General features: G+C 36.2%; 1 protein-coding gene across 5 annotated transcripts in view; it reads left to right on the top strand.

Annotated features, from left to right (window-relative positions):
* The window catches only part of rgs3a (regulator of G protein signaling 3a), a 130,866-nt gene that overhangs the window by 45,432 nt on the left and 61,779 nt on the right, over positions 1–23,655 (top strand). For 3 of the 5 annotated variants that reach the window (XM_028026172.1, XM_028026162.1, XM_028026161.1), the window contains 5 exons: positions 1,541–1,580; positions 1,759–2,102; positions 3,404–3,481; positions 6,638–6,749; positions 11,820–11,863. In XM_028026172.1, coding sequence (XP_027881973.1) covers positions 1,541–1,580; positions 1,759–2,102; positions 3,404–3,481; positions 6,638–6,749; positions 11,820–11,863 — 618 coding nt within the window. Of the gene's footprint in view, positions 1–1,540; positions 1,581–1,758; positions 2,103–3,112; positions 3,225–3,403; positions 3,482–6,637; positions 6,750–11,819; positions 11,864–15,825; positions 15,944–23,655 lie in introns of those variants that run through there. The other 2 variants (XM_028026164.1, XM_028026165.1) reach the window with 2 other exon arrangements.

The following is a 23,655-nucleotide window of genomic DNA, read 5'->3' on the forward strand; positions in this document are numbered from 1 at the left end:
GGATTAATGCTGTTTCAGTGATTTATGCATGTTTTCAACACATTTCATGTTGGACATATAAATCATTTTCTTAGTGACTTATAAAGATAGATTTTTAATAACACAGTATAATCAAGTTTTTGTGTTATTTGTTTTGTTACATTTCTACCAACCAGTAATTATTTTCATTTTCGAAAATAATGCTTTTGTGCATAATTTATCTACAGATATCATCCAGATACATTATCTTTGTGTCATTAATTACATATACATACCTTTAATTTTAATTTAGAAAATCCTCAAAAATATTTCTTTGAGGTATATATAATGAAATCAGTTACATACTTTCTGTAACATACATGTACATTCACAACATGACATGTCAGTTATATTTTATACAGAACATACTCCTTTGTATTCGAAGTAAAGTTTCAATCATAAAAAAATGAAATAAAGCGAATCAAATGAATCAAAAAGGCTGATCTGAATTCCTCAGCTAACACAATACTAACAAACATGTTGAATCAAAATATTCAGGATCTGTTTAAAATACTTCTGCAGTTCCTGTTTAAATAAAATTTGCATCTCCGCTCGTATAATGCTGTTTTCATTAAGCAAATCTCTGAAAAGAGCTTAAATTATATATAATCTGTCTAACTAACTCATCCTTCTCTTTTGTTCTTACTTGTATGTCTGTCATTTGAAGCTGTCTGTATGTTGTGCTAAAAGTATTCCTCTTGCAGTTTTCTGTATCTGTGCTTTCCAGCTTAAGATTTATTAGGACAAAAATGAGTGTTACCGTCTGAGTCATAAGAACAGTTAGATGTTAGGAGATAAAGCAGATAGACTCACAGAAATAACAGACTAGTTTATTGAAAAAAAAAGTATAGCCTGAGGAAAAAGAGCAACATGCTATCATTCTGAGTAAACCCTTCTCTTCAGACAGCTTAAAAATCAGTCTCTGCACAAAAGGGAAGCAGAGCTTTGTTGGGTTTAGACAGGCTAAAAATAATAAAGGCCCTGTAGAAATGGGTCATGTTTGTGGCATCTCAAATGAACAAAGTATTGTAGTTCACAAAAATGCTTTGAAAGCGCACACCAACTCTTCTGTTGCATTGTACTTTTACAGTAAAGAAATATCTTAAAATGTTGCGATGCTTCCCAAATGTTACTTTAACTTCCACATAAATCTGATTAGTATGTCTGGTACTGACTTCCTCTACTGCATACTGTGTAACAATGAGACCAGCAATACCTGACGGGGTTTACAGACCGATTAGGTGGATGATCTTTGCTGCACATTATGTTTCCCACCAAACAGCAGATAATTGTGTAAATGCATAACTCAGCAACCTGAGTCAACAGCATCAATAGTTGCTAGAAGAAATTATAAACTTTTACAGCCAATTAGTGTTAAAATGCTTTGCTAATTACAATTAGCATACTCTGTGGCATACATTAGCTTAGACTTTTTGAAAAGATCTTTTAATTTTATTGATTGTAACTCATAGATTTGCTGATACAAACGATCTCAGTGTTATTTCATCCTGCTTGCTTTCAGATACTGAGGCCTGTGTATACCGACAACCAGGGTACATTAGGTAGGACATGCACTCTAAGTTATGTTTTCATCATTACTTTGAATCGAAACCTTCACACTTTATTGTTTTTCCAAATCTCTTAAACTTGCAATGTTCTTTGACTTGACTGTTTTCTTGCATTGGTTTAGTAGAAAATCCAAATTTTTTTATGACTTTATGCTTTTGATGTGTTTCTTAGCTTCAGGTTACAACAGATTGTACTCCACACGGCAGACTACTGGTCCACAGCCTCAGAGCAGTGCTGGCGGTAGTAATGCTTTTTCTGGGGGTGTTACCGGTGGTGGTGGCAATGGTGGCGGAGGCTTCTCCAGCCGTACTGGCTTCCTGCGACGATCTAACAACTCCAAGGTGTCAAAAGGGTCGTCCACCTCCCCCACTGTCGGCCTAGCTAACTATCAACAACAGAATGCCAATTTTGCTAACTACCAGAACTGTACGATTGTCCGCTCACATACTCCACATGCCAATTATGGATATGTCAAAGTCGCACCGAAGATCCTCATCTTCCCCATATTTGTTCAGGTTAGTCAGTCTTATATTCTTTAATATTTTAGTTGTGAGTTTTGACACAGCTTGTCTTAAATTTACATATTTTGCTACACTGATGAATTGAAATTTTTTTTTTAAGTGCATCTGTCTCTTCTATCTGCAGCAAAACACACCCTGCAACTCCTATGCTTTAGTGTCTTTCAGCCGTCTCTCTCTTTTTTTTTCTTTAAATGTATCAATGGTCTTTATGGACACCAGCACACATGATGACAAGACTCCAAAAACTAACTCTTAAAAATCTACAAAATTCTGTGAGCTTTTCTGTGTTCACTAGAAAACGGTATAAATATAACATGTGTAGGCTTTTCCGTGAGTGAATTTGGCCCAGAGGAAGTATATTTAAAGTTTGTGACTAAAATATATTTTTGGCCTTTTTAATTTAACTACACTTTTTGAGTTAGGAGTTTGCTATTTTCATACGGCATTATGCAAGAGATGATTTTAAATACAATTTTAGTCTTAAGGCTACAGCAGTTGTATAAAGAGACTGGAGATCATTGTTCTCCAGGATAATAAACTTACAGTTGCCAAAGAAATAAGCATTATTACGGTCTATGTTAGAGTTGGCTTTGGATTTTTTCAAATTTCACTTGAATCACTGCGGATAAAAAATGTTCTACTGAACTTTACAGCAAGACTGAAAACTCTAAAGTCAAAAAGTAGGAAGCAGATGGAACTTTAGTGAAGTCATTTTTTGTTACTAAATAATTAGTTCTGCATATAAAACACACACTGCTCTGAATATCAACGAGAAAATTTTGAAATATGGCCACAATGTCAGAAAACAGTTTCTACTACAATTGTTTTTTCTATCAAGAATCCCTCTGAAATTTATATCTTTGAAAATGTACACAGACATTGAAACGGGCCCTTTTCACACTCTGGACTTCAGAGGAAGTCCCCCTCCTCCCACGTTGTGGCACTTGTGCATTTTTTGTGTCGGTCTTTTGTCACCACACATTTTGCTTCTGTGTCATGACTCATTTTGATTCTCAGTAGAGTAACTTTCAGTTGTGCAGTTGTTAGTCACAAAAAATAATACTGGCTCTTTGAGATTGACCATATCAGTTGGATTAAGGAATCATAATGGACTTGGTATTGTAAATTTCTTATTATCCGTTACATGCAATTATACTTGTTTCTTAGCAAATCCCTTATATGCTCATGAGTGTAGCAGTGATGACGGTTTAATGCTTCATGGGATTTGATAATTGCTTTGCATATTGCTAATATACTAAAGAATTTTTGCTAATATGATTTTCCCCTGCAACCAGCCTCTGGATCTGTGCAGCCGAGCACTCATCATATCCGAAGAGATGATTCTACATGAGAGCAAACACCACTCTTTAAAGGTGAGTCACATTGAATAACACGTTGCATTAAAAATGGATTCTGGAATGAGTGCACGTTTGTCTGGGTTAAATGTAAATATATGCAAGAATAGTTGTCGCAATCCTTTTTAGCAATGTAAAAATGAGTCATGTTTTGAAGCGGTTTACATGGAAAGCTATCTAAACCTCAAAGTAGGATACATCACTTGGCCGAGAACCGTATTCACTTATTTTGGTGTTTCCCTGTTGCATGAAAAAAATACATCAGGACGTAATACTATTTCTGACTTTGGCTATCAAGGAAATTGTTTTACCACATGTTTCTCAATCACTCATGTTTTACTGGAAGTAACCTGATGCTTTGAAGGTGCTTATGTCATTTCCAGAAAATTAAATTAGATTTTGTGGCACTTATTAAATGTTTCTGTATAGGACAGAACCAAATGGGAGGAAAATGTGCAAACATTTTGTGTATTTTTCTTATTATTTTTTATTTTGCATTGCATTAACCATGGTACACACAGAGAATGTACAGAGAAAAGAACAGATTTTTTTTATTTGACCAAAAGTCTTTTTTCTATTCCACTAAAATAATTTTTTTAGAATATTAGAGTGGTTTTGCATGCATTTTTGCATCCACAAAAAAATGTGGAGCATTTGCATAAGAGGTCGGTAAGCAGTAGAGAGCTCCCTTTATACTTTTATTTTGATCAAATGTATGCTGAACTAGCACATCCTTGAGTCCAACAGATATCTACAGATATGATTCAGAAGAATTTATTTAGCGAAGCAAACAAAGCATTTTTTAGAATAACCTGCATTCATCTGTATGAAAAATAGGATAATCATTTCTGCCCCATAAATGTAAAATACTCTTTATGCATCAATTGCTTGAAGTTTATAAACATCATTCTGTACTATTCTGTTTTTTCATGTCAGTGTGCAATAAAACTAATAAATTTTGGCCAGTGGACTGTGGGTAATCGGGCAGAAAAACCTGTGACCCATGTTCTGTAGTCAAAGCTTTAATTGTGACCACAGTACCCACATAACGTCTTTCTGCTTACAAAACCTCTAATGAAAAAATGCTTGGTTGCCTCAACTTTTACTATTTAAAATGTACAGGTAAAGTAAGGTCAATGTAGGCTGGTCTGCAAAAGGTGTCTTTTTTTAAAAATTAAAATAAATATTTTGGGTGCCAGATAGTTCAGTGGTAGAGGAGGTATACCATATGCAGAGGCTACAGTCCTCAGTACAGTTGTCTCCCGATCGATTCTCTGCCATGAGCCTTTTACTGCATGTCTTTGTGCCCTTCTTCCTGTCCAGCTGCTGATAAATAAAGGCCACAATAACTTAAAAAACTGAATCATTCACTTTTTTGTAAAGCACATGTGATCTCTGGTATGCAGTACAGTAGATTCTCGTAGGGGTTATAAAACAAATATTTTGCTGCCAATGTTTGTCATGAGGGAGTTTCTCTCCACTCTGCTTCTTTAAACAAGCTGTTTTGTGCTCTGTCTGTTGTTGCAGCTTTATGAGAGTTGAGTGAGTTTGTGTGTATGGGGGACAACTGTTCACAAATTGTTGGCTATGCAAGGTTTTTTGTGTATGGCATTGTTGGAGAAGAGAATTAGCTAGTATTTATGTATTTTTATTATCGAGAGTATTTATGAAACAGAAGAATGCAAGAATAAAACTACAATAATTATGCTGTCAATTACATATTTGATCAAAAAAATCTATAACAAAAAGTACTAACTTTTTAAACTTGTCATTGTTTGCTTGATAAGAACATTTATTTAAATGTGTTCTTCAATTTTATTTAAATCTTTCAGAATATTTGTTTGCTAAGATTCACCATTATGCAGATTAGTCTGTACTTTAAGCAAATGGCTCAACTTTGACGGCCCTGCTGAGAAGCTTGTAATTCCATTTAAAGTTGTTTTTTCAAATTTAATAAAATCAAATCCAAGATATCTTTAATTAATAACTTCCATATTGCAGATAATGTTGTGAATTTACTTTTCCCCTCTACGGGCGTGACGCTACCCCTTCTCCATCCAGTTCCAATGGAACTTGCATGATGAGACAACAACTGCTTTCTCTCCTCCAGGCAAACGGCCAGCAAAAATCGTACATATAAAATTTGGAGCTTATACACGTAGACGTGCACATGCGGACTAACGACACGACACATTAAAGTTGGAAAATGTTCAACCTCATTTGGCTGCTGCATGCTATTGTGTGTTGGAATCACCCCTAGTGGCAGAAAACTTTTGCCATTTGCTGTTGTTTGTGTACCAAGCGATGGAATAACTTTCAGAATATGGTAAAAACTGTCTCATGTACCTAAGAGTACAAACTTTTACTTGCCGATTTTATTTTGCACAGGCATTTTGTTCTTTATTTTCAATTTTCACTTTTGACTTCTCAAATGACTTTTATTATTAATAAATAAGTAAATTGGAATCCAAAGAAAGCATAAAATGGAAACTCACACAACCAACACCAAAACTTCGGAGATCATTTAGAAACTATATATGTATTTTATTTGTGTCTGTTACATCAGGTGCAATGTCAAAGTGTTCATTTCACAGTGTGAAAACAGTTAGATCGCTCTTGCATTATCTTCCACCCACTCAAATTTTTACACTTTCAGACTGAAATGATCTCTGTCTCTCACACCCACCCCCCCACACACACACTTTATATACATAGGCAACAACTAAAATGCCCTGCCTGCTTTCTCGCACCCTTAAGTGCGAGAAAGCAACAATTGCAAAAGCATTTAGTTAAAATTTTGAACATTTAAACTGATCACTTTCTACTGTATATATTTGCTTCACGTTTCAAAAAACTACTAATGAATTTTAGACTTTTTAGTATCACGTTAACCAAATTGGTCAAAGTGTTTTTGTTTTTGTTCATCTTAATACATCTACAAACTTTACTTAAATAAGTCTATGTTTGGACATAATGCAAGATCTGTCAGTAAGGCATCTACTGGTTCACAGGTTTGTAAGGTGTAAGCCACAGCAGCTACAAAATAATGCACAAGTATCATCACCTTTTCTTCTACCACTGCCACTCATCTATCTCCTGGCTTCATTTACTTCCTTTCAATTTCCTGTTTCTCTCTTTGTAATTGTTTTTCCCTCCACCCCTGTTTTCTTGTAGGTCACAGTGTTTGTCTACAATGATCTGTTGCTCATAACGAGAGAAAATGAACCTGGAAGATGTAATGTCCTGCAGAGTCCCCTGTACCTCAGACACCTCCGTCTACAGGATGGTAAGTTTGCCTCAATACGCCTGTAAGATTCAGAGATTTTGTGATCACATGCAAAATTTTAAAAAATGGAACAAAACTGAAATACTCCATATCCCCCAAGAGTTGAATCCACAATTCAACACTGAATAAGAAGAGGAACCAAAACTACACAAACAGAAATAAACATACGGTGCTTTGGTTGTCGAGATATTTTCAGTTGAGTATTTCTGAAGTATATTTGAACAAGTGCCAAATTTCCTGTTGCTTTGTCTTCTTATTTCACTTCGACGTAAACAACTGACTTCTCAGGCCTAATGCAGGCAATATCAAGCCCATCAGGGTCACACAGTAACTGAGCAAATAAAATAAATAAGGCATGCTGTAAACATCTGTGTTTTTGAGTATTGTGCGGAAACAGAGGGCAGGGTCCAGAGGCATGAAAGGCCCAGAGTCAAGACGGAACGGGCACACTTGGACAGAGAAACCTGAAATCTGATCACTGCATTGTTCAGAAACTTGCTACAGCCACCGTCAAGTTCAGATAATAAGTAGGCACAGCCGGATATTAATCATTACACAACAACTTTAGCATTGTTTCAATTCTGTGATTCATAAATGTGAGTGGGGTTGTACTGAGTGGAGAGTCTTAGCAAATCAGTATGGGGTGGGTGAAGTGTAGAAAAGACACTTTCTGCAAAAGCAAACTGTGGCTTTGAAATCATTTACATGGAAACATCAGTGATGGTTGTGGTGAACAAAAGCTATTAGAAGGTACCAACGGAGAGTTTCACCTCAGTTTTTAAGAGATAACTCAACAGCATCTGCAAAAATGCAGATTTTATTTGCTTTTTGCCTTTATTTAATCTCACTTGAATGTTTCAGATAATCAAATAAACGTTACTATCAGCCATAGATACAATATAAAGATTAAACAACTGTTTTCAACTAGTGATTTATTTTAGTAAGGGAGAAAAGCATCAAAGCCAAAAATGTAATCACCCATAAAAACCTATTAACTGGTTAGGCCACAGTTGGCAGCAACAATTGACAACCCAGCATTTGATTTAAGTTGCAATGACTCTTAAATTTATAGATAAGGTAATAGCATGCACTGCTTCTAAAAACTTTTTTTTTTAATCAGTTCACAATCTTTTCATAAAGTCTTGGGAGTCATCAACATGTTTTTGGGCAAGCAGTAATTTTGCTCTTGGGGCTGTCCCTTAGATGCAAGATTTTCTCTGTCTTTTTTGATTGTTGAATCAATTACACATACCTTAATTTGCATTACCAACAATTTTGTCCACGTAACTCTGGCAAGTGAGACCTCCAGTGATTTAGATTACGAACTGTGCTCTTGTGTACCCTCCTAAATGAGTTGCCAATGTGAATCCTGGGAGAGTTCCTACCTTTTCCATGTTTTCTCCATTTGTTAGCCACCTGTGGTTCCCTGAGTCCCAAAGCCTTAGGAAAAACTGAGCAGCTCTTTCCAGACTAATAGACATCGTTCAATCTGTTTCTCACCTCTCATTGTATTTTCTTTTACAATGAGGCAGAATATGTTGGTTTTTGAGATTGTTTAGGCTTCCTCCTGTTTTCAGACAGGTTCTGTTTACATTCTTGATTTAGCAGGTGTGGTGGCATTCAGGTCTGTGGGTAAGATAGTGAAATTGAACCCAGTTTTCTAAAAAGGATGTGGTCAAGCTCTCTGTGAGGCCTTAAATGCATTATTGAGAAGTTACATTTCAAGAGACATGAAGTTAATACATTTTTACTTATGAAATGATTGCCTGTTCTGATAATTTTGGTGAAGCTGCATTGTTTGCAACTAATATGATACTTAGAAACTTGTTGAGCGAGAATTGAGCAGGTGTGTAACCAGGTTTGTAATTGAGTACTAAGGATGATCATCAGAAACCTCAAAACACTGACTTGGTTCTCATTTGCAGAACTAGATTGGCATGCTCAATGGAGAATGGAGTACTTTTTATATTCATAATGTAAACCATAAATGCAGATGTGAGTTGCTTTGTCCTTTCTGGACACTGCTGATCTCCTCTGGGCCACTTCTGACCTCCCTGCAGTACCCTATCAATCAAAAGTCACCAGACTAAGGATTCAAAAGGGTCTGTGTGTATGCTTTGTGAGGGGATACACACACAGTTACAGATATTCACCTCCACCCTGCAGCCTGTCATTGTTATTTCACTTCGGCAGCGTCACTCAGGAAGGAGGCGCCGGGGGACTGTGTTTGTTTCAGTGAGGGCGTGTTGGACGTGTCTGTGTATGTGCATATAATGACACAGGACGAGTTCAATATAGGGGCTTTCCTGTGTTCCCATTACCCCAATACTAGCCTGAGGAGCGTGGGAAACAACAAAAGTAGTAAGAAAGACAAAAGCAAAGAAGAAAATGTTGTAGTCCAAGCATTGTCTTTACAATCTAGCACAATATATTCCTACTTTAGTCTTCAATCCTGTGCTAAAGTATGCACCCAGTCATCATTTTATGAATGATCCAGTAGTCAGAAGCAACCTTCTAAAAAATAATAAAGCCTTCTGAAGAAAAAAAGTTAACAGAAAAAGAGAGAAAGACATTCAAAACTCTTACTAATCAGAATAAGTTAAATAGACTACACAGAACTATACAAAGTTAACAAGCTTCAGAAACCTACTGCTGTAAAATGTTTGTTTCTAGACCATACTTTAATTTTCAAAGTTGTTAAAACATTATGATCCTTGGTAGTGAACTAGTAAAATATCACTGCCATAGAACTGTATAAAAATGTTTTCAAATATTAAAGAATTATTTTTGTAACTTTATAACAAAGGGGTAGAATGTTAAATAAAACCACTATTGATTGTATGCAGGTTTAAAGTCAATATTTAATCATTTGGTGCTTTTATTTTGGCAAGACTGCTGGTTTTTAGGAATCAGATAATTATCCAACAGCGACCTCTGCTGTTAGGTATGACAAATTAGGAACGGAAACTTGACTTTACGTAAGTTGTTACTGTTACTTGCAGAAAATGTCAGTGTTGAATTGATACTCTGTATATCTTGTCCTTGTGTTATTTTCTCTTATCTTGTAACAAAATTCAGGATGTTCAAAAAGTTCATAAATGTGTATTTGTTCTAAATAATGAATATAAAACATTAGTTGGTGATCTTTTGAACTAATGAATGAACAAAATGCTAATTTAAATTAACTTTAAGTAGTATGTAATGACAAAATAATAATTAGAATAAAAATAAGGTTCAGTTAAATAATATCAAATTGTCCCAAGTAATTGATTAACTGCTACTCACTTTTTGAAGGTTTATTGGTTCTAGTGACCTTTATTTGAGAGTGGTCAGACAGGAAAGTGGGTAATGAGAGAGGGGGAAGACATGCAGTGGGTCTTCTGGCCAGGAATTGTACCTGTGATGGTCGCGTCGAGGACTATGACTTACATGTGTTGTGCTTTTCCCCCTGTGCCACCACAGCACCCCATCACTGCTATTCATTCATGAGGCCACATTTTCCCCTTAAAAACCACCACAAATGGGTACATTCATAGTAACGACAACCACTTTTTATTCTAGAGGTTTCAGCACATTGAAAAATGTATCTTGGGTGCTCAAAAGTATTGGCATCTTTAGCCATTTTTATTTTTTTTACAAAAAACAGACTAGAGCTTCCACAGTCTTATTATCATCTGAACAAAGATAAAACCAAAATGGAAAACCCTGTGCAAAAAAGATAAGTACGCCCCGTGCTCCAGCAACATATAGAATCACCTTCAGGATTACTAAGTTGAGAAAATTGTTTTTTTATGATCTTATCAGTCTCACAATGATGTGGAGGAAGTTTAGCCCATCCTTACTAACAACATTGCTTGAATTTGTTTAAAATAGCAGATCTTTGTTTGTGCAAAGCACTGTTTAAGTTCAGTCACAGCCATTCTACTATTTTGAAATCAAGTACATTTTTGAAATCAATTGTTTCAAAGTTTTTCTCCAGGGTATTATGTCATATATTTGCTACTATTCCATGACTCAGTTTGGGCTAAGCTTCAGCTGTCATAGAAATGGTCTCACATTTAACTCTAGCTTTAGAGTATGAGTAGAGCTGTTGGGTTTTTCCAGATTTTTCCTTTTCAATTTTAGGTTTCCTTTTGTTCAATAAATAATCACAGTGGCATTTGTTTTACGGTTTTGTACAGTTGAAAACGATTTTAAGAAATTCTGTAAGCTGGCAAAGACCAGATGAGTTTTACTTTGTCGAGATATTTCAAACACTACAATTGAAAGAGTGTATCCTTTCTTTTTTATTTTTACAATGACTGGATGTGAAAGTGAATGTTGCATTGTCAGCTTCTTGAATAGAAAGCTGCAAAAATGTTTATCCTAATGCAGCAGTTTTAATAGCGTAAGCTACAGAATAGAGCAGGGAAAAAACATATAAGCTGTCTGAGTGACTATAATGATGTTTGGATGCACTTTTAAAGAACATTAAAAATTAAACTAAGACAGATCAAATTAAGCCTGTGTGCACTTAGTTAGCATTCACATTCTGTATTTTTGTATTCTTTATATCTATTAAAGTATGAATTTGACTGTGATTAAATTGTTTGTTTGTAGGGACAGTGAAAAACTAGAACAGATTAGGCAGGTATTGAAAAAAATTACCATGAAGTGTGAATAAAATATTCCACTTGTTTTTATGTTTTTGTATTTGTTTCTGTGTTTAACGTGATGTAAATTATGGATAAGTACTCTTATATGTGCACAGAAGTAAACATCACCGCTGCATATTGTGGGTCTAAGTGTGGATGGTCACTCGATTAAAACCATTTATCTTACCTCCAGAGCCACAGGCCTGTCTCCCACAGCGCTTCTTCTGTGAATTATGGAAGGATGCCTATATGGCTGACCCACAGTAAAAGCTTTCCATCAATAAAACTATTTTGTCAGAATTGAAAATCAACAGTGCTGCTTTATGTACAAGATGGAGGAAAGTGTGTGAAAAGGGAACCGGAGGAAAGCTGGCTGTTAAGGAAATACATTCCTTAAGAACATGTAACATAACCTTATTCCTATGTTGTTTTACAGATTATACTGATGGGATGAGATTCTACCTGATTCACATGACCGAGGTAAGAGAAGGATTACTTGTGTTTTCTGAAACAAAAGAAGAAGAGAAAAATGCGGGATTTAATGTTAACAGCCTGTTTTGTCTGTGAGCCAGAGGGGCAATAGACTGTGGTCAAAATCACATTACAGGGAAGACTTTGAGGATTAGCAGAAAGCACTAATGAAAATGTCTTCTCTGTCTTTCACAGAGCTTCTTCTTACAAACGTGCAACAAAGATTTTTCACATTTATTCCACAACTGCAATAGTGAAATAAGCCCATATGTTCAGGTGACTGTTTTCAGTCAAGCAAATAAGATTTGAAAAAGCAAAAATCCAGAAATGTAGCACAATTTAACATATATGCAAATGTGATTAATCTGTTTGTTTATACTGGGATTTGTTAAGCTGTTCAGATGATTAAAGTTGTTATGAAAATAACCAGATTTTCTCCCATCTGCTGTTAGAGCTCTCATGCTGGCCTTCTGAGATGAAAGAGAAAGGAGAAAATGACTCTTGAGTGGTTAAGTTGTTTTCAGATTTAATGCCATATAAAAACTACAGGACTGCGTTAAAGTCCTGAACTGATGGGCATTTTGTTAGATCTGCTTTATATCTTGCTCAAGTATCTGGATTTCTTCCATTTTCAAAGTAGTGGTGTGCAATCATTGTCTCATGTTGTCATGTTGTGACAAAATGTGCAAAAGGTCTATAAAAATATGTACATAACAATTTACAAAACTAGGTCATTCCATCCGTCCGTCCATCTGTCTGTTCGTCCGTCCATCCATCCAGACACTCTATCCCAATACACATTCACTATACAAAAAAATCTAACTACATTAAACACTTCATAGATGTTTGAAGGAGTTGAATTTCTCAAAATGTGCCATTTTCTTCATGTTTACTCTTTTAAGATGTAGTTTTACATGGGAAGATACAAACAGTGTGGCCACAGCTTTAAGTGGCTTAAAAATCTTCAAAGCTTTAGCCCCAAAATAAGACCAAAAATGTGAGGAAACAAAGAAACTTGTCCATAAACAAATAATAAAAAAATTATTAAAAAGTCACATTGAAAGACTATAAGCTGTCAGGTGTCTTGCCTTCTGGTTACTTCTCTCACAGAGCAGATTTTCACTAACCCCAAACTTCATTTACCATGGACACAAACACACATTGTCACACTATTTTATCATTTGAAATGTGCTGTACAACCTCATTAGGAGCTTATGAATCTTTTAAAGGAGCCTTTTTCCCCCTCCCTGAACTTCCAGACAGAATGAGCACGTCGGTCTGCTATCGGTCCCTTAGGCGGAAAAATGAAGAAGAAAAAGTTTCCAATATTATGCAGGCTATCCAATTAGGTGACATATATAAATAGAAATGGAAGTGAGAAACTCTTTGAGTATGAGTAAGTCTCTAAGAGTGGTTGCATCAGCTCTTGGGTTGAGGAGTGAAAACAGTTTCAGAATTACATTTTACTCTTGTACTGCTTCTGTTTGTAGATTTTGTCTTTGGCTTGCACATTGGAGTTGTTTGTTCCTTTATATATCCTGTGGAAACTGCAATAAAAAGTCAAACCTATATTTTTAGATCATGGTAACAGCAATGTGACAGAGTTTGACACTATACGTTTGACAAAACCTCTTGATGTTCCTGCAAAACAGTGAGCTGAGGAAACCTCACCAGCACTCCTCCAACCCCCCATCATGGCAAACTAATGCAGCGTGCTGTATGACAGATGTCAGACAGAAAGACAGACAGACGGAGAAGTGGCAGCAACTTTCTTTGTCCTATTTTAGATTTATCTGTCCTGCGTTCCTGGGAGATGCCACCAACAGAATCACACACAAACACACACATAAAATCCGAAGTCATCTGTTATCGTTGACACAGCCGTCAGCAGTTTATTTCATACCTCAGGGAGTAAACAGTAGTCACAGTAAATAGCACGCAACTCATACTCTTATTGCTCACAGCCACTGTTGGAAGTACTGCTGCAATGATTTAGTGTATCATTACTATTTAACATTTACCATTTGAACTACTGTATTTGTATCACGTTGTTTAAGGAAGGAATTTATCAAATAATCTATAAAGGCACTCTTTCATCTCTTTTATTATTCAGGTAGTGTGGTGTGCAGTGCCTTTTAAAAGCATTCATACCTCTTGAGCTTTTTCACAATTTATCATGGTGCAATCAATTACAAACGGCTGAACTCCTGTTTTCTTCTTCTGTGAACTCTGAAGGCATCTGGTTGCAATTAACTTTAGTTAGACATATCAACATAAAGAAGACTGAATCCAAATGCACATTACATTTTTTGGTTGTAAGAAGTTTTGAAAATAATACATCCTTTTCTTTCCACTTCAAAATTACACACTACTTTGTGGTGCTCTGTTGGATAAAATCCTAGAACAAATACACTGTGGTTTGGGAGTGTAACAGGACAAAAATGTTCAAGGGATATAAGAACTTGCTCACATTTGCCCTTTTTTTTGTTAAATTTCTTTGTGTGTTTGAAGAAATGCACAAGTAAATTCCCGAATAGAAGAGGCAAAAATGAAAGACTGTACTGTTGAGCACTTCTGATCACAGATGAAGGTAAACACACAAAGCAACCCTCCATGTCATCTTTGCTGCATCTGACAGCATGTGGGTGTTTGTGTTTACTCAAATGAGAAATGTGCGTAAAGTGATGGTCTCTAATTACATTGCTCTTTGTGGCTTGTCTGTGCAAAGATCACAGATGTGTGCACTCCACCAAAAGCAGCAAGTAAGAAAGCTGTATGTGACACATACTTCTTATTACTTGATTTTTCATTAAGCACTATAAGAAAGACTCTTCTGTTAATAGAAGTCTTGTTACTAATTCTGTTACTAGTATAACAGAAACAAAAAACAGCCATGGTGGAAACTGGGTCCACCTACCGTCTTCACTTAAAATACCTGATAATGTGTTGGTTCAAATGTAGCATATTTAATTTTCAAAATCTTTGAAAAATAACAAAAATAACAAATAATTAAAATATGAAATTAATAAATAAATTGATGCAGATCAATGCAGATTTTTATTAGTAGGCAAGAATTCACTTTCTGATTACATATTGAGTGGGTGCAATATTTTTTTCTGTGTTGCTCAGGGATGCCAACAATACAGAGAAAGAGATCTTGGACTATATGTGGTTTGGATCAGTGTCTGAATCTTTAAGTCCAAGTTATTCCTACACAAATGAACAGGATACATTTTACACCTACTGCTGCCGTTGCCTGGTTTGCTGAAAACACAGAAAAGCAAAAACGGAAAGTAAGAAAACTTGCATATCATATTAATAAATGGATGAATTTAATGTCTAATTCAGAGAATTTTTACTTCATAATTCTGGAGTTGTTTATATTCTACACATCTGAATTTTCCGTACTACATATTCACATCTGTTGAGTCTACTGAATCCAATTCAAATAGCTGCATCAGTCAAAAGTATCAAAGATGTTTAAAAACTAAAATTTTTCTCTTCTTCACATGTTGATAGAAACATGACTGCATGCCTGCACTAATTATTTTAATACTTTTTCTTTTACCACACCTGTGTTCTTCAAAAATAAGAAATAACTTGTCCTAAAGGTATAAACAGCTCCCACCCTCTCCTCATAAGCTCTGTTTTACTGACTGCTTCTGAGTCGACTCTCCTTTCCTTTGTCTACTCCTGTCCTTCTCCTCCATAGCTGGAGGTCATCCTATTTTAGCACTTGCTCAGAACGGCACTGATCTAACCCAGATTTACGAAGAACAGAAGAACTCTGTGTGTGCGTGTATTTGAGGGGCGGGAGGTGCAATTATGTGTCCGGAAAGTCCAGTGTCTGTTAGGTGTCTGTAAGTGTGTCAGTGACGCATGGAGAGTGAAAGAAAGGGAGACTTGTGAAGGTAAACGGAAAAGCATATAGGGAAAGGAGACAGCGTAGGAGAATTATTGACTAGTGAAGTCCATCTGGGTCATCGCAGAGTGATCATGGGAAACTTGGCTGACCGAGTTGGGCCTAAGAGACGGTTCGTCAGGGAAGCAAGCTCTCTGCAGCGGCACCTGCTCTCTGACAGTGGAGATGTAAGTCACAGAATACAGTTAAAATGGCTTAAAGGCAGAAACGTTTCTGTTCTACCTGTGTACCTTAAATGTATGAAACAAATTTAGCTAAGAGAGAAATATATTAATTTGTGTTAATCTAGATTTATAAATAACCTTAAGGTGAAATTGGTGAAAATAAAGCTTTTTCATTTTGGTTGTATAAGATGAGATTTTGGGTTTTCCTAAGATGCCGCTCTATGTGTTTTAATAGTTTAATGGACTTTACATAATTTGAATGATAAGGATTTTTCTGAAATTCACAGGGCGTCTATTAGTGGATGACAATATATTTATTCTGCTTGTGAAAATTGAGAATTCAAGTAATGGTGCAATCTGTCATTTTCTGCAATTTCCGAGAAGTCTCCATTAGTATCCAGCTGCTCCAATCCAGCCCTCACTAACGACAACAAAATTATGAATAATCTTCACTTACTAAAGACCATCAGTACCATTATACCAATTTACTCAGCCCACATCAAGTCTACTTACATTTACACTGCAAATCAAATTTTCTTTGTCTCATGAAGCTGTCATGTAACTCATATTCAGTAAGATGTTTTTGGCTTAGAAATACTAATCATCCTCTGTCCACTTGTGGTATTCAGATATAATGATTGAGTGGAGATTAGATAAGCAGCTGCTGTGCCAAAATAGGTGAAATCACTGTGTGACGGCTTGCATGCAATCTGTAAAACTCCAAGGATATTGTAATACACTGTTTTTCAGACAGACAGTATAATATCTCAGTGACTTGTTCTGCTTTGCTTCCACCTCTGAGCCAAAGTCAACTCGACAAAAGGAAAAATTGTTCAGGTGTCCCAATTTATTTGTCACCAAATTTTACATTTTTTATTGCATCTTCAGAAATCTTTTTAAAAGTTTTCTTTTTGTTTGAATTGAATTGAAATTGTGTATTCATAGGTCCAGTTATGTTAGAAGTCATGCTGGCTGTTACTTCTGTTATTTCTAGAAATAAATATACTTTTGGTGCTTGTTTTCCAATATTTACATTTCAGTAATCTTTTATCCTTTTTTCTTTATTTTTTTTGCAACTTTGCTTTTGTTTGAATCTTTCTTTGCTTTTAGCTGAATCATTGGGTCCATGACATACAAGCTGCCACATGTAGTCAGGGCATGGTGTGAATGATAGCCTCCCAGAGGCTTTTGTCAGCAAAATATCTACTTTATAATAGCCATTTATAACAGGACCAGGGCAGGCATGGCCCGTTATGGCTTTAACTGAACCAAGATGCACCATCATCCCTCGGACTTAGCCACAACATAAAGGCCTTTACAGTCAGTATGTCAGCATGCTGTGGCAGCAGTGTGTAGCCGTATATCTAAATCTAATCACTTAGAAGTCATCTTAGTAAAATTATTGCTTTAAGATCTATGACGGGGTCAAAGTGTCGTCAAAAACTGCTTTGAGTAGTTTATATCAATATTCCACTGGGATAAGGACAAGCGGTGTTAACTATGTAAAGTATTTATACACCTAAGTGGAGAGAAAAAAATCTAAAAGTAATTGCAGAATTATTCATGTATTTGCCATTTATATGGAATGACAGTATGTGTGCTGCAAATTGAAAATAACATTTAGTTTGGTGTCTGTTTACTAAATCAAACACACAGAGACTGATGTTTTTAAGAAATTGTTAAAGTTAATGATCTTGATTATCCACTTACAGCTAATGAAAATACAACATTTACGAATTTAAATATTACATCCGACCTTTGATACCTGCTTAAGCGTTGATATTTTCAAAGGCACTTTTAATCTGACACACAGGCCTCATCAGAGTATTTTAATTTATTGAGTACCATAGCATCAGGAGATTTTACCACTTAATGTTGTTCAGGACTACACAGCTAGAAGATTAATCTTTATCTGTTTGATCTTTATATCTGTGCATGTAGAGCTGACCAGATTTAATTTCATGGAAGAGTATAATACTTATTAAAAAACAATCAATGCAGTTTCTTACTGCAGAAACTGATGAAACAAATTGTGCCTGAGAAAACTGAGAGGAAAAAAGTAGAAACATCACTTAACTTGTCATGTGCTTATCATTCTCCCTGGTGGCCATAGGAAGGGCGATATGCCAAGAACTCTAGTTTACATGCTCCATTCATGTCAGTTTTAGATCTCACACCAGGCAAACAAGATAGAAATAGACCAAAGAGTGTGGGAAAGCAACTGAGTCTGGAGGAAATTGCTTTCTGTGTGCAATATTAAAGTAATGCTCGCTTGCCTGTGAAAGTTTTGGCCAATAATTGTTTAATTTCAACATGATATTAAATTGGATGCTAGTAATTAGATTTTTTATGGGCTTCAAGACAGACTGTCGTAAGACATGAGGAAGGTATCATGACTTACATTTAATATATGCATTTCCTATATATATAATGCATTAAGAAAGATATTTTAAAAAATTGGTATGCATGAGTGGTATGCATACCTTGAGTCAGTATTTTGTGGACAATCAATGCTGCAAGTCTTTTGGGGAACTTGGGGTCTTTACCAACTTTGCATGTCTGCAAGCTGAAATGTTTTGGCAATTTTTAGTTCAACATGATTCAGATTGGGGCTGCACAATGGCACAGTTGGTAGAGCTGTTGCCTTACAGCAAGAAGGTCCTGGGTTCGATTCCTGTCCCTGGGTCTTTCTGCATGGAGTTTGCATGTTCTTCCTGTGCATACGCGGGTTCTCTCCGGGCACTCCAGCTTCCTCCCACAATCCAAAAACATAACTGTTAGGTTAATTGGTCAATTCTCCCTAGGTGTGAGTGTGTGTGTGCATGGTTGTTTGTCCTGTCGGTCTCTGTGTTGTCCTGCGACAGACTGGCAACCTGTCCAGGGTGAACCCTGCCTCTCACCTGGAACGTTAGCTGGAGATAGGCACCAGCACCCCTCCCAACCCCTCTAAGGGACAAGGGTGTACAGCAGATAGTTGGATGATTCAGATTGGAAAGAGAGTGTTTGTAAGATCAATTTTTCCATCTTTCCACAAATTGTCAATTAGATTTAGGTCAGGGCTTTGACTGGAATATGCTTTGATTGAAATCCTTCCATTGAGACTAATTGTTCTCTAGTATTTGTATGCAGTGTGTATACAGGGTTATTCTCCCACTGGAAGAAAAACCTCTGCCCCTGGTTCATTATCTGCTTACCTGGTCTTCCTGAAGAAAATTATCACCACAGCATGATTAGTCAATACTATTGTTTTGCAACAATCCAAAAAGCAAACTTTTGGTCATGTTTGCTCAAACCCTGATTAAATGTGTAAAAAGGTTTTTATTCTTTTATGTACCAATCATGCTCTACTACTTGTTGGTTCATAAAATCTTAGGGTATTAATACTTTGGCAGGGCACTGTATCCCATCTTGCAAAATCTACAGATCGGTAAAGTCAAGGTGGATAATTATGTGTGAATTATAAACATCGCAGGAAATTGGCACTTAATAGACAATTTAGTTTGGAACAGTTATCTGAATCATCATGTCGGTGGACTGTGGCTATAAAGGGAGTGGCAATTTAAAAAAAAATAATGGAGGGAAACAATGTGGAAGACAGGAAGGTCTAAACAGTTTCACTGACATTAGTAGGAATATTATGTTGCAAGATTTAGCCAGCTGCTTCAGCTCTTGTCACTTATGTGGCAGCCATAAAACCCATTAAATGCAGCAGTCATAAAGTCATCATTTTAAAGGATAAACAGATTATAGTGAGAGGAGAGGAGTAGAGAGTTGGACAGAAGAGTTTAGACACGAAAGCTTAGAACAATTTTTGTTATAATAGTCCATCATAAATGTGAGTCATGTTCCCATGCTTACCACCAGTTAAAATACTATGACTAACAGAATATGATGTTGTTTGTAGTGATGGTGGGTGTGAACTTTCATTATAATTTCTGATAAATATGGTTCTGATGCAGCTTTTTGTAAAAATTTAACATTCTAACATTCTGTGTTTCTAGAACCCATTTGGGGGCCTTGTTTTCCTGACATTTCCAAAAAAACCCCCTAGAATTTCCTACTGCGTTTTTACCCATCATTAACTGCTGGGATTGTGTGCTCACTCAACTCCATTTTATTACCATAATAGAGGTTGTGGTTATCATATTAAACATGGTTTTACTAATAATAGTGCTGTAAACGTCGGTGGTGGTCAGATTCATTTGAGAGGACTTCTTCTGGAATTAAAAGAAATAAAATCAAAAAATAGCCGTCTGCTTTTATTTATTTATCTTTTCTTGAGCACACAACGGAATAATAAGCGGTTTAGATGAATGCCAAAGATTTGTTTCAAATCACACAATGCAGTGAGTAACAGGCTTAGACAGAGCAGTAGGTGGAAAAAAAAACCTTGAGCATCTAGGGACCTAATGATATTTAAAAAAAATAATAATTAATCCCTTGATATTTTTATTTTTTGCCAAATTAATGTTTTAGTTTTGGGAATTTGTACTTTAACTGAATAAGATTAATTGTTCTCTAGTATTTGTATGCAGAAATAATTAGGCATTGAGCCTGAAACAAGGACAGAGATTCCCCTGTGAGGTTCTGGCACAAGAACGCTGTCAGTTTTCTTATCTCAGTGCAATGCAAAACACTTGGCATGTTTCCAGAGCTGTCGAACTCTGCTTGAATCTCTGATAACAAACATATGATGGCTGCCACATTGCAGCGGAACATCTCAGCTCGCTCATTATCACCAGGCGTTGTGAGGCAAAGAAAGATCCCACTGATGCCATGCTAACGTGTACCTAGGCAGTTTAGGTGAGCTGTGTTGACAGCGAACACGTTGAAAACTCATCTGCCAGATGGCTCAGGGGGAGGGCTTCAACCAAGGAGCACTTTAATCAATCTGATTACGGGGAAATGCTGTCTGTATTTTTAGCTACTCCATGGCAGACCAGTGGCCATTCATTGAATTTGGTTTCATTAGGTTTTATGTGCATCTCGTGGAGGGGCGGATTTATAAACGGGGGTGAACTAATGTAGGAGACAGAATAGGGGGGCGGACGAGCTATTTTAGCTAATGTGCCTTTTTAGGCGATCCTTTTCTAACACAGACACTCACTCTATTATTGAATTAAGGAGGGATTCATTTGTGACCTGACTCAGCCACTAAAAGTTACAAATTATATATCTCCCAAAAAAGGGTACCAAGGCCGAGCAACTGCATCCTGTTTTAATACTAAGATGCTGCATCAGTATAAACATCCCTAATAAATCTGAAAATAAGTTATAAGTTTGGAATCAAAATATCATATTTCCAAAGGTTTTTCAAACACTAGCCCTTTTTGTTTGATTTTTCTTTGTGTCGTGTGAGTGAAACATTAGCAGATATTAGCTGTAATATTCAGATTTATGGTTTTCTACCGAGCTCTACAGTATTTTGTTGTCTAAATTACAAAGAATCTGGATCAATGTTTGTTTTTAATATGTGTGTGTAGGACATTCCATTACAAAGCAATGCACAAGAAGGGCAACTTGGGTCACTTAAGCAAACCCTTATTTATGTCAGTATGATTTCTAAATTATGGAAACATTTCCTTTCTTTGGCAGATGAGAGGTGCAAGCCTTCCTGTGTCTCTGGGACTGTTGTTAGACTGTGAATCACTGTCCAAGTTTGTTGTCTTCATATTTTTTATCTTTTGAATCACAGAGCCAGATTATGCTGTAGAATTCAATCTGGTGCTGTGCAGAGAAAGTAACTTTGTTTGGTGTGTTTATCTGTGCCTTTCCAAGTACTGCTCTGTTTTTAGCACTTCTGATCTGTTAGCATAAGATGAGTTTTGTTTACTTCAGAACAATGGGGTTTTATATAACAAGCTAAACCTTTGAGACAAATTAATGCTAGTAATTTTAAGGGATGTAGCCATTTTGTGTCATTGGTTGTTTATATATTTTTTTAAACAAGAATAAAATGATTTTTAATGATCATTCATGTAGAGGAAAAGAAAGAGCTGCATCAGGTTTGTGGTTCTACATTCTAACATCCTTAAAATGTCTTGCTCTTCGGGAAGCAGTGGGTACAGGATTATTTCCATCATGATAGCCGGGCTTTTTTCACTCCACCCCGTGGCTTTTTGAGGAGCTTTTTGCGAACCGCTTATGACCGTTCACAACATGTAGTGTGCAACTCTGTGTATGGGAGAACAAAAACAATCTTAGATGGAAATATAAGATTTTCATCCAGAGCAACATGGAACTAGTTTACCCAGAGGATGCTTGTTTGTGTGTGTTTGACTATCACAGGCTTTGTCGTACCCTTATAAACTCCAATTCAGTCTAAATGATGGATATCAAAGCACATCCACATTGATTTCTGCCTGGTCTGAAAAAGCACGTATTTCATCATCTTGTGCTGCAATTGAACAGTCAGGTTCAATAAATGGTTTTGCTTCTGTATCTGAGCTGATTCTCTTTCTAAGTTTTGTCTCTTTATGTCTCTTTCTATCCCTTTGTCCTTTTTTCATCCAAATGCTCTACTTTAGATCAATACACTCCCAGCCTTCTTCAGGGTTTAACTTCCCTTTTCCTTGCATCAGCAACAATGACACAGATTTAACTGCAGAGCCCCCCCCAACAGCAGTATCCTAATGTTTGACAGCACTCAAAGGACGCATGGAAAGACTCTGTAGTGTTACAAACAGAGCCAGGCATGAAAAGACCTCATTGCCTGAAAAACAGGCAAATGTACTCCCCAAATGACTCACTACTGACCAGGGCATTAAGCGTCGAGACAGGCCTAGAGGACTTCAGTCAATCTCTGAAGACTTGAACAAAATGGGTAAAATTCTATTCATAGCCCGACTTGTGCCCAAAAATGTCAGGACGAATGTTTCTCCCTGGTACTGCCTGAAACAGAGCAACTGACGTAGATAAGAATTGTTATGTAGGACAGTGGAGACAAAATGAAAAGAAATATGTGATGAATTGGTTTCATTTTCATTACACAAACCAAACATAAAAGAGTAATGGTGAGCATGGTCTCTAATGCTGTGGCTCAATGATTTATCAGGAAGCATTCATCAAACATCAAAGTAGCAAATTAACAATCTTTTGGAAGCAGACAGATTGTTCCTATACTATAACTAAAAACATTTAAAATAGGCCTGGGAGATTTTGAAAATTTTAATACAATTAATTGCTTTTCTGTGTTGATATATAAAAGTCCCAAGCTGCAACTTTTTGTATTGCATTCCTGATACGACCATAAATCTGATTCACAAGCGGCATCCTAAAACAACATACAAAATCTATTTGATTCTATTTCTAGGCCTCCTGGTGGCCTAGAATTCTAAAAATAATTTTTATAAGGACTTTAGATCAATGATGATGAAACACTTGACTGGTGAAACTCTGCATTGTTTTTAGCAGCCCATAATGTAAAGTTGACATGTGAAACTGCTGAATAACCTAAATACCAGTATAAAAATTACACACACGCTTGTTATTGAGCCCATGTCTACTTATTCAGTAATTTAGAAGCAAAACAGGTTTTTGAATCGATTAATTAATTACAGATCTTGCAATTGGCTTGATTAAAAATTGTAATCAAATTCCAACATTTGTTTGAAATAAAAAATTAGACACAGTTGCTGTAGACAACAAAATGGCAAAAACACAATATTAATATGGGTAAATTAATATATGAAAACAGTTATCTTTAAAGCAATTGT

Source organism: Xiphophorus couchianus, chromosome 8 (genome assembly GCF_001444195.1).
Source record: "Xiphophorus couchianus chromosome 8, X_couchianus-1.0, whole genome shotgun sequence".
Lineage (NCBI taxonomy): Eukaryota > Metazoa > Chordata > Actinopteri > Cyprinodontiformes > Poeciliidae > Xiphophorus > Xiphophorus couchianus.